The sequence below is a fragment of the Balaenoptera physalus genome, assembly GCF_965194825.1.
Source record: "Balaenoptera physalus genome assembly, chromosome: 15".
Lineage (NCBI taxonomy): Eukaryota > Metazoa > Chordata > Mammalia > Artiodactyla > Balaenopteridae > Balaenoptera > Balaenoptera physalus.
In genome coordinates this window covers 11,991,063-12,002,254 of record NC_138894.1, presented here as the reverse complement: position 1 = coordinate 12,002,254, position 11,192 = coordinate 11,991,063, and the positions used below count along the sequence as shown (strand labels likewise).

At 60.1% G+C, this 11,192-nt stretch overlaps 1 protein-coding gene across 1 annotated transcript; it reads right to left on the bottom strand.

The window, feature by feature from the left end:
• Nucleotides 1-3,696: 3,696 nt before the first annotated feature.
• ADRA2B (adrenoceptor alpha 2B) lies at nucleotides 3,697-9,806 on the bottom strand. Its single transcript, XM_082426751.1, has one exon. The coding sequence runs from the start codon at nucleotides 7,290-7,292 to the stop codon at nucleotides 5,949-5,951; it is 1,344 nt and encodes a 447-aa protein (XP_082282877.1). The 5' UTR covers nucleotides 7,293-9,806; the 3' UTR covers nucleotides 3,697-5,948.
• Nucleotides 9,807-11,192: the final 1,386 nt, after the last annotated feature.

The following is an 11,192-nucleotide window of genomic DNA, read 5'->3' as shown; positions in this document are numbered from 1 at the left end:
GAAGAGGGAAGGCTGAGAGAAGGGGGAGCAAATTCCTGAGGACTGGGAAGTGGGAAGGGCCAGGGGAGGGGAAGGGAGGGAAGAGAGGGGAGAGAGGAAGGAACAGGGGTAGAACCCCAGGGGTAGAGGGTGGGTATTAAGAGGGGGGCGCCTCTCCCTTTGAAATCACTGCTATCACTAGATGGTTACAAGCCAAGCCAAGAGCAAGAGACTTTGGCCAAGGGCCAGGCGAGGGTGTAAGAAGATCAGAGCCAGCGGGCCCTGGGGAGGGTGCAAACTGACATCCAGACTTCTTCCAGCCCTGGCCTTCTGACAACAGCCTTCATCACACTGCTGCCACTGACGGACAGAAGAAAGGACGGATGCGGGAGCTCGAAGAATCCCAGAATCTAATTTTAGCTGAGTTCCCCCACCCCCTCCCCCGATAACAGCCAGCAGAGCCTAGAAGGGTGGGAGCTCCGCACCGCCTGCCCGGTGCCAGCAGCAGGGAGACTGCCCCCAAGCCGTGGGGTCTCTGCAAAGGAGACCCTCCAGCTCACACAGGGCAGGGGCTTTGCTGGGCTGGGGGCCCTTGGGCCTGCTCCCCTGTCTTGAGGAGGTGGGCGCTGAGGCCAGTGAGTGCCATAGTTGAGAGTAGGTTGGGTGGGTTTGTGTGCCGGCTCTGGATGACCTCAAAAAAGTCCCTCAACCTCCCTCAGCCTCAGTTTCCTCACCTGTCAAATGGGTACAGCAATCTCTCCGATTGATCTCAGATGATGCATGTCAGGCACTGGCCCTAATGACTCAGAGCGGTCATTATTCCTCTCGCCACTGCCTGACTCAGGGGTCCCTGAAATGATCGGTCATTCCAGACCCAATCTGCGTCTGCACTGAGGTACAAAGGTGAAGAAAACAGACCTGATCTGCCTAGGAGCCTGACTCTAAGGACAACCGATTAACTCCAGGAATCTCCATGTCCGGACCTTCCTGGGAGCTGGGCTGGGGGTGGGGCAGAGATAAATCCTCAAGCTGGGGAACTCGGGGACCACTGGGGTAATCCCTTGTGGGCAAACAGGGACACTGAGGCTCCGAGAGGGACCCAGCCCTGCCCGGGGGCAGCTAGACAGATGACGGCAGAAGCAGGGTACGGCCCCGGCCTCCCCACCACCTCCCCAGTGATTTTCACTGGCATGGAAATCCCACCCCAGTCCTGCCGCCCACAGTGACCAGGCCCTCTGAGCAGAACTCCCGGCCTGCACCAGGAACACAAAGTTGCCTAGTGTCAACCCCAGCTGGGTAGATGCCTCCTTCCCAGCCAGCATCAACCTCATTTGCAAGTGGTAGCTGGACAAGGTCTCACACCCCCTTCCCAGCAGCGCCCCACCAAAACACACAGATGGAGATCATGCGGAGGAAGGGGAGGGGCAAGGGCCTGATGAACCCACAAGCCCCCCTCCACCTTTAGTCTTGCTGGCAGGTCAGCCAGGCCCTCCTGCCACAGGTACCTTCTGAGCCGATGGGTCAGCAGTGCATCTTGCAACAATGCTCCAAAGAGGAATTCCCAGCGCCCTGATTTCTCAGCAGCTGGCCTGAGGCAGGGGCTGTGTCTAAACTCTGCTTCAAGGGTACCCCCTGTGATCTAAGACCCAGATTCCCACAGAGTGGGTGCAGTTGAGGGGAGGGGTCTTCCTAAGCCCTCCCCGCCACGTCTTCTCTAATGATGCCTCCCTTTGGTCAGGGACATCTTAAGAAAGGGGTCTCCAAAAGGTAGAAGTGCCTGGCCAAGACGGCTTACCTGCTGGCTTTCTGTCCCTGCTCTCACCTCCAGGGCTTTCACCAGGATTACTCCTGGGAGAAGAAGGGCTGCATCCTCACCCCATATCTCTGCTGATCTGAGCCCAGCTCATTGACCCACTAATTCTCAGATGGGCTCAGGGTGAAATCAAAAGTGGGTGCTACTTACACAGAACAGCAGGAACGGGCTGTGAGAGGAGGAGAAGGCCAGGGTGGGAGCCAGGGGTCCTGGGATCCAGCTCCACCTGCACCATATAATACCCTGGGCAAGTCCCCAGGACTCTGCATCTCAGTTTCTTCATCTGAGAACTGAATAAAGTAGCAAAACAGGGATGAGCCTAGCACAGGACCTGGCATGCAGCAGACTGTCAGCAGATGTTTCCTGAATGTGAGCCTGTTATTCTTTGAGTCTGGTTACAATCCCTTCAGTATGAAGCTGTGGTATGGTGGGCACAGAGTCAGACAACCTGGGTTCTAGACCCGGCTCTCCCACCACGTGGCTATGGAGTAGGGGGTGGGGAGGTCCAAAGCAAGTTATCTTTTTCTGGGCCTCAGTCTCTTCTTTAATAAAATTCAGGGATTGGACTGAGCTGTCAGGAATGGAAAACCTGTGACACACATACCATCACTTACTCATTCCTTAGCAGTGACAGACATGAGCAGTCTATCACAGCACTGCTGCCAACTGAATCCATCCAGATGCAGCTTCAGAATCCCCTGGCCAGCCCCAGTTTCCTCTTCTGTAAAATGGCCACACCCAGCAAAGTTATGAGGATTAAACAAGACAATATATTCAAAATGGACTGCCAACAGCTCAGCTCTAGCAGGAGTAATTTTCTGCAACCATCTCCAGAGATTGGGTGGGGAGCTCTTCTCCCATGCCAACAGCAGAGAGTGTGGTCCAGTAAAAGGAGCCTGGGCATGGATGACCTCAGGCGAGCTGTTGCATCCTTTTAAGCCTCCATTTCCCTGGAATAAAATGGGCTGATACTTACCTTATAGGATTAAATGAGGTAATCAGAGGAAGCAGCAGAAGAGCCATGGGCTCAGTAAACGGGAAGAAGTGAGCTACCTTGATCCGCCCTCCTCAGGCCCGGGGCCTTAGCGGTGGGTGCACAGGCTGGTGGGAGGCGCTGGGAGCTCCTCAAGGCAGGGCCTGGCTTCCTTGTAAAGTCCTCAGTGAAGCCCTGTGTCCCCAAGTCCACCCTTGATGGTGGATACATTGGAGTCTCTGGTGGTAGCCTCTGGCAGAAGCCACGGCCCCCTTCAAGTGTGACTGCTTGGCTGTGGCAGGGGTGGCCTCCCCCCACCGGATCTGGGCCCTCCCCACCCGGGCTTCATCCCTCCCTGGGGTCCTGCCACTGGCATCGGCCCTACCCCACCCCCTGCCGCCTGCTCCTGACAGCAGCCTGCTGCCTGGCCTCCCCTGCCCACAGAACCAGGCCAGCCGTGTTCGGGGGCCAGAGACTACCTTCTCTGCGGTGACAGGAAGCCTGGTGGACTCAGCTCCTAACCCAGCTCATGGGGTGCCTTTGGGGCCTCAGACCCTTCACCTGGGAAGTGAGGAGACTGAGAGCAACCGTCTGCAGGCCTTCCAGCTCTGAATCTTAGTGCTGGAGAGCCTGACACAAAGCAGCTCCATCCCACTCTCCTGCCCCTTGCTGAAGGCAGCAGCTTAAAACATTCCTCAGAGACCCTCCCTCCCCCTCCTCCTCCTCCTCCCCCTCCCCCTCCTTCTCCTCCCCCTCCTCCTCCTCCCCCTCCCCCTCCTCCTCCTCCCCTCCCCCTCCCCTCCTCCCCCTCCCCCTCCCCTCCTCCCCCTCCCCCTTCCCCATGTTCCTCCCATCCCATGTGGGTGGTGTCTGACCACCTCTGCTGGCCCCCAGCTGTTGTGCCTGCTCGCCCATCAGGGCTGGCTTCAGGCTGACTCTTGAACTGCCACAAATTCACCGAACACAACATGCTTTGCGTGTGCTTTCTCCTGCCCAGAATATCTTCCTGTCTTCCCTCTTGGTATACTCCTGATCTTCCCCCAAGACCCTGCCCAAAGGCCATCTCCTCTGGGATGCCCTCCCTTCCTTCCCTTCCCAGGCAGCCAGTCTCAGGCTCCCCGGGCGACTCTCGCCCCCACTGACTTGTAATGATGGATAAGGGATGCTGAGTGGACAAAGCAGGCAGGCAGGCGGGTGGGTACCAGCCAGCCGCACCCAGAGGAGCAAAGGGCAACTGGCCCTGGGAGGGCGCCCATGCGCAGAGTCTACTACTCAAGTAGGTGAGGAATAGCTACTCCTGGCAGCCCTTGGACAATTGAGGACACAGCTTGCTTATTACAAAATATCCTTTATTGATAAAATAGCTCAGACTTAAAAAAAAAAAAAACCTGCATATCACAACAAGGGAGTCACAGGCAACAGTAGCAGGGGTCCCATGGGGCACACACAAGACCAGTCAGCAGATGTCATAAGCCAGCCCCTCCCCTGGGCCCAGCCTCCCCAGCCCTGCCCGAGGCAATGCACTGGCCTCACACTGGGACCAGGGAATGAACTGGACAGCCTCCCACCCCAGGAGGGACTCTCTTTGGTCCCCTCAATTCTCTCCACCCCAGAAAACTCCCTCAGCATCCCTCCAAGTCTAGCCAGGCCCATCAGCGTGCCCGCAGTGCCTGTGCTGCTCGGCCCCGCCCCCAAGACAAAATGCTCACCAGCTTAATGGTGAAGCCAGGCACTCGCATGGGGAAGACTGCAAAACATCCCCCACATGCTCCCAATTGCTCCAGGTGCCAGGTCTGGGGTGGGGGAGGGGACCAGGAGGGAGAGGCCCCTGGAGGCCCGTCAGTGGGGTGGAGCAACGTGGCTGGGTCTGAGATGGGCAGACGGTACCCACCCGGGGTGGAATCAGTTCTGCATCAAAGGGATCTATCTGGGGCTTGGAGCCCTGCCCAGGAACTCCAGTGGGAGGCTCCCCTGGGAGTCCATGGGGCTCATTCTCACCTGCTCTAGCCCCAGCACCCCACCACATGCTCTCATCTCAGACCATTCCCATGCGGTGGGTATTTGTAGCGATCCTGGGGAAACAATGTGCCTGCTTGATGACAAAAGACTTCTCCCCCATTGGGGGGTCCAAGCCAATGAAAACCCTCTTGGTGTTGCAGGTGAAATGTCGAGAAGTTGTCATGCAGCTTAATAACTCAAACCTTTGCAGGCATAAGAACACATTCTGGAAGAAATCCTTTAACTAAAGTCGTGGTTCTGTCTGCCACTCCCCACTTCCAGTTTGGGGTAGGAATTCACACCCCAGGCACAGAACAAAAGTCTATAGGAAGACAGGCGGTGGTAAACCCAGAAAAGGGGGATTTTTATATCACCGAATAATCACATTTTCTGGTTCTCTAGTGCGTTCCCCCACGGAGCTCAAAACTTTCTGCGAAGCCTTTCATCTCCCTGCAGCAAGTAGGCGGCAAGCTATTGTTGCCCTGGGTTTTGCAGGCGGTGAATGCTAGTGATCAGGGCTCTCCCGTGGAGGCAGAGGCCAGACCCCCAGACTACCCCCACTGAGGCATCCACGCACCCACCAGCCTCCCAGAGGGGCGCCGGGTGAGGAAAATGACCCACAGTTCTGGAGTTACAACTCCAAAAGCAGGGGGAAGGAGAAGAAGGGCCCAAAGATGGTGCCAGCCCATAAACCCCCACCCAGGCTCTAATGGGGACCACGGGCACACAGCATGGATGCCCATCGTCGTTTCTGCCTCTTCCTCAGCAGCAGGCCCTCCTGGAAAAAGCAGAAGGCTGGCTCCCTGCTCTTTTCAAGGGGAAGATGAGAAAGAAACAAAACACCACAAGCAAGTGATCAACCAGAAAACACAGGGTCCTCAAGGTTTGCAGGGGTCTGGGGTTCTGGGAGGGAGCCTGGCCTCGGCTACATTCAGGAAGGTCCAAGCCTCATCCATCTGCCTGTGCACAGGCAGGGGGTGGAGAAGATGGCCCCCCACGGCCAAGCCAGCAAGGGGAAGCTTCAAATAGACCCTGCCCCTCCGAGGGGGCTCCCGGGATGAGGCCTGCAGGAGCAGGGAAGGGACCAGAAAGCCCTACGGAGGTGGCCACATAAAACAGGGCAAGAAGCAGGGTGGCCCTGGCACCACCTGGCACCAACCCTGCACGGGCAGCGGGCAGGCGGGCTCACCAGGCCGTCTGGGTCCACTGGCGGCAAAGGATCCTTCGGAAGGCACGACGAAAGTCCTGGTTGAAGATGGTGTAGATGACAGGGTTCAGCGAGCTGTTGCAGTAGCCGATCCAGAAGAAGAACTGGAAGAGGCCGTGGGGCACCTTGCAGTGCTGAGGGCAGATGGCACCCAGGCTGTAGCTGAAGAAGAAGGGGAACCAGCAGAGCACGAAGACGCCGATGACCACGGCCAGCACGAACGTGAACCGCTTCTCCCGGGTCAGCTGCGTCCGCCGCCGCCACCACTGCCCCCCCGCAGTGCCCTTGCCCCTGCCCAGGAGCACCTGGCCACGTAGGGTCGCCAGCAGCCGGGAGCCCTGGGGTTGCTGCAGGGGGGGGCTGCAAGCTGAGGCGGGAGACGCTGACAAGGCCTTCGGCTCACACCCCTCCTCCTCCTCCTCTTCAGCCCCCTCCTCCTCTGGAGATGTCCCACCAACACCTTCCTTCTGACTCTGGCCTGAGCTGGGACGGGCAGGCCAGCTGGGGGGCAAGGCGGGGGTCCCAGGGTCTTCAGGGGTCTCCCCCTCGTCCTTCTGCCCAGTGGGCTGGGAGCATCCATTGGCCTCTCCAGCAGTAGCCAGTTGAGAGGCCAGAGTTGGCAATCTGGCTGAGGCTGAAACTTCCCCAGGGACAGGGCGGGGCTGCTTAGACCCACGCTCCCCAGGGCCCCCCTTGGCCCTGGGACCTCTGCGGTGGCTGCGCTTGGCGATCAGATAGATCCGCAGGTAGACAAGGATCATGATAAGGCAGGGTGCAAAGAAAGATCCAATGCTGGAGGCCAGGATGTACCAGGCCTCTTGGTTGAGCTTGCACTGAGGGCGCCCTCGGGGCTGGGGACCCGGGTCGCCCTTGTAGATGAGGGGCGGCAGCGAGATGACAGCTGCGATGAGCCACACGGTGAGGATGACGCACTTGATGCGGCGCGGGGTGCGCTTGGAGTTGTACTCCAGCGCGCGGCTCACGGCCCAGTAGCGGTCCAGGCTGATGGCGCACAGGTGTACGATGGAGGAGGTGCAGAAGAGCACGTCGAGCGCCAGGTACACCTCGCACCAGGTGCGCCAGAAGTACCAGTAGCCCAGCAGCTCGTTGGCCAGCGAGAAAGGGATGATGAGCGTGGCCACCAGGATGTCGGCGGCGGCCAGCGACACTAGGAACAGGTTCTGCGGGGCTCGCAGCGAGCGGCTTGTCAGCACAGCCAAGATGACCAGAGCGTTGCCGAAGATGGTGAAGAGGATGAGGAAGGTGATGACCGCCGCGATGGCCGCAGTGGCCTGCACGGAGTAGGGCTCCTGGTGGTCCATGGCGGGGCCGGACGTGGCCAGAAGGGGCGCTGCTCGCCCAGCGCGTGCACAGCCGGCGACAGCGCTTTCCCACCCAGGTCGGCTAGACGAGGGGGTCGCCCCACTGGCTGCGCTGAAGGTGCTGGAGCCCCATGGCCAGGCCGAAAGGGGCCAAGAGGGCGGGGGACGCCCGGGGCCGGCCACCGCCCTCCTACATCCTCTTGCACCGGCGCCCGGGCTCTCTGCCGTCTGCCCCGGAGAAGTTTACCAAGATGTCCCGCTGCCGTCCCCGCCCCGCCCGGAACCGAGGGAAAGTTGGGCGCCGCCGCTGGGAAGCTACTGGACTCACGCTGGGGCGCGGGGCCCCGGCCGGCCAGGCAGGGTGCGCGCCGCCAGTTCTCGGAGGAGGCAAGGAGGACGAGGCCCGCTCCGCTCCGCCGGCTCTAGCCCGGAGCCGCGTCTGCAGGCAGCCCGCCGCGGGAGGGGAGTGGGGAGGAGAGAGAGCGCGGCTGGAGGAGGGAGGAGACCGGAGGCGGGAGCAGGAGGAGGGAAGGGAGGCGGGGCGGGCGGTGAGACCCAGGGTGGGTGGAAGGTGCGCCTCGCTGAGGGGTGGGCGGACCGCAGCCTCCCGGCGCCCCGGGCCTCCGCCTTGGCATCCCTACCCCGTTTTCCTCCCGGCCTCCGCTCTGCGGCAGGTCAGAGGGGCCCGGCGTCTGGGGTCTTCGGGACGAAGGGAAGGATGCTGGCAGAAGTGGAAGGGTCGGTGCACGCGGGGAGCTGGGACGCGGCGCTGGCGGGTCCGCGGGCGCCGAGGCGGGACGTCTCTCCTGCGGACTGCGGGGCTAGGACCGAGCCCCCGGGTCTAGGACGGTGGGCGCGAGCAGACCTCCCCTCCCACCACCCAAGAGCCCCAAGGAGAGGGTGGGTGGCTGTGTCGGGGCGCCGGAGCAGAATAAACCACACCCCCTGACCGGAGCCCGAGAGGAAAGAAGCCCCGCGGAGGGCGTGAGGTGAGCCGAGAGACTGCTGGGAACCCCTTCCCCAAATGCTTCTCCGCACCGGCTGGACTCCGTCGGGCCTGCGGAGCCCGAGGAGGCGCGCGTGGCCAGGTGGCGAGCGCCCCCTGCCGCCACCCGCCTGCCGAGCTCGTCTGCGACCAGCCAGAGTCCCGCCTCCTGCCGCGTCCCGGGGCCACTGAGAAGGCTCCCAAGCCCGGGGCGGGGGGCCAGCGCGTGCTCAGAGCCTGGGACTGACGACTTCAGCTTTCCTGTTTCTCCTGCAGCTGCCTCAGTTTCCTCCATTAAGGGCAAAGAGGTAAGAAAAAAAACTGGCTTGGACCCAAGTCTCAGCAACAACTGAGACTCAGGCGGAGGCGGGGGGGACTTGCAAACTCCGACCTCGTGACCAGTAGGAAGAGGATGTCCCCTGGTGCAGAGCAAGGAGACCTAGTCAAGGGCGGGGTCTTTTTGACTCAATTCGGAGAAAATATTGGTCTCAGGGGCAGCTTCGAAGGGAAGAGTTTCCCTTTGCATTTGTAGGGACCCCCCTCCCTGCTCCAGTCCTGCTGACTCCTCCCCCACCCCGCAAGCTGCGCACCCCCCTTGGAGTAGCCCTGGAAAAAGCAGTTGGGGTGAGAAGAAATTCCCGGCTAAGCACACACCGCACCCTAACCTCATTCTGGCCTCAAAGAGCTGCGCAGGACCGGCGGTCGTCACACACCTTCCCCCTACCCACGCTCCCTGTGGCCACTGCCACCAGCGCCAGCCTGGGCAGCCTCAAGGGCGCTTTTTTCACCTTTTCCAGAGCCCCTAATGCTGTAACCCCAGCCTAGACCCAGGCCTTACATCGCTAGCCCACAGCTGTGCATGGCATCCTCTGTATAAAGCATCAATCCACTTCTGAAAGTAAGTCTCCTCCAAAAGACATGACCTTGATCCAGCATGCCTGCTCCATCTCCATGGGAGCAGAGAGTATGACCTCAAGGTGCCCACAATGTGTCACCCCTACCCAGGCTCAGACAGGTGGTACCCACCACCCCCCAGCCACATGGCAGAACTGAGGGACATCCTCCTTGATCCTGGGCTCTCCCTGCCTCTTGCCAGCCTACCCAGCTCCCCTGTTAGATGAGAGTGCCTACAGCCTGGTGGGGTAGGTACTACCTAGGCTAGGTTTGGAGAGGCGGCCAGCCTCCCTTGCCCCCTCCAGAGAGGTTTCATGAATGCATCCTTCGACTTGCTGGGCTTCCACCCCACGGTCGCCAGGGATGGAGAGGTCTCAGAAACCCCTTCCCTGAGGAAGGACAGAGGGGTGGCCTTTGGAGCTGGGGAAGCAACCACTTAAGCAAGTTCCTGCCTGTCCCCATGGTTCCCTGTCCCACGGCAGGGAATCTGAGCACCCTGGTGGCCCACATGGGCTTTGAGAAGGACCATTTTTCACCCTCTCCCACCATTCTCAGGCTGGGGGGCCAGTGGATATCTCCCCAGATACTGCAATCAGCAGCAGCCTTTTGTCTGTTGGCTTGTTTTCCTTGAAAGGCCAGGCCTCCAGGACTCTGCAGGAACTGAGGCCAGGGCTGCTCATACCCACCCCACCCCATCCTTTCCCCCCTACAAGTCAATGCTGCTTCTCACCTGGGCCTTCCCTGAAGGGGCAGCACCAGGCCCTGCTGGGTACCAGCCTAGGTTGAGGACAGCCAGAGAGAGTCCTTGCGGCTCAGCCACCACCCAGGCTCTGTGTCGCCCGCTGCGGCCTCCCAGCCCCACCCACCCCCAAGACCAGCGGCTGGCTCTCGGGGCAGTGGGGACTGTTACATAACTCGATTCCCGTTCCCCTCTGTGGTCATCTCCCCTTCCACACACAGTCCCCAGCTGCCTGCTCCACCGAGCCCTGCATGAATCAGAGCCTCGGGCCCCAGCAGGGCTTCCTTCAGCCCTTCCCAAACTAGATCTGACCTTCCCTCATCATCCTGCTCCACCAGGGCTGGCAGAGTTCAGTCCCAGATCTACAACCAGCCAGCAACAGGAGCAGCCTAGATTACTCTCAGCCATGTTTGGGGGGAGGGGGAGGCAGTGACAGGCACTGGCCCACCTTCCGGGCCACACCAGGCTACCTGCTGGTCCCTGGACGTGCCCTGAGCTCCCATATCTCTAGTCCTTTCCAGGGGCTGTTTGCTCTGCCAGAAACGCCCTCCTCACCCTTCTTTCTGTGCTTGGTGGACCCCTACTCTGTCTTCAAGGTCTGCTCACCTGTCACCACCTCTCAGGCAGAGGGAGTTACCCTGCCCTCCCTCAGTGCCAATTTCACACTCGGAGCAAGATGGAGTCCGATGGTTTTTTGCACCACCCCCTCCATCAGAGCAGACATCCCTTCTCTGTCCCCAGTACCTGGCCAAGATTGTGGAAAGGTGAAGAGTAATGGTAGCAGGCATCAGCAGATGACATACACATGAGTTTTTCTTAGACAGGTGGTACCCAAATGAAGGTATCCCCAAGGGATGTCCTTGGAAAGAGGGGCCATGGGGGAAAGGTGACCTAGTAGCACCTTTTCCAAAGAAAGGGGAGACAATTGTCCCATCCCTGGCTGTGAGAGCACAGCAAGAGATGTGCCACCTTAGTTGAAAGCCCTGAGGGCTTCCCTGGTGGCGCAGTGGTTGAGAATCTGCCTGCCAATGCAGGGGACACGGGTTCGAGCCCTGGTTGGGGAAGATCCCACATGCCGCGGAGCAACTGGGCCCGTGAGCCACAATTACTGAGCCTGTGCGTCTGGAGCCTGTGCTCCGCAACAAGAGAGGCCGCGATAGTGAGAGGCCCGTGCACCGCGATGAAGAGTGGCCCCCGCTTGCCACAACTAGAGAAAGCCCTCACACAGAAACGAAGACCCAACACAGCCAAAAATAAATAAATTTAAAAAAAAAAAAAAAAA

What these genes read in the sequence shown, in the direction of transcription:
- ADRA2B (XM_082426751.1), bottom strand. Translation starts at nt 7,292, where the DNA reads ATGGACCACCAGGAGCCCTACTCCGTGCAGGCCACTGCGGCCATCGCG.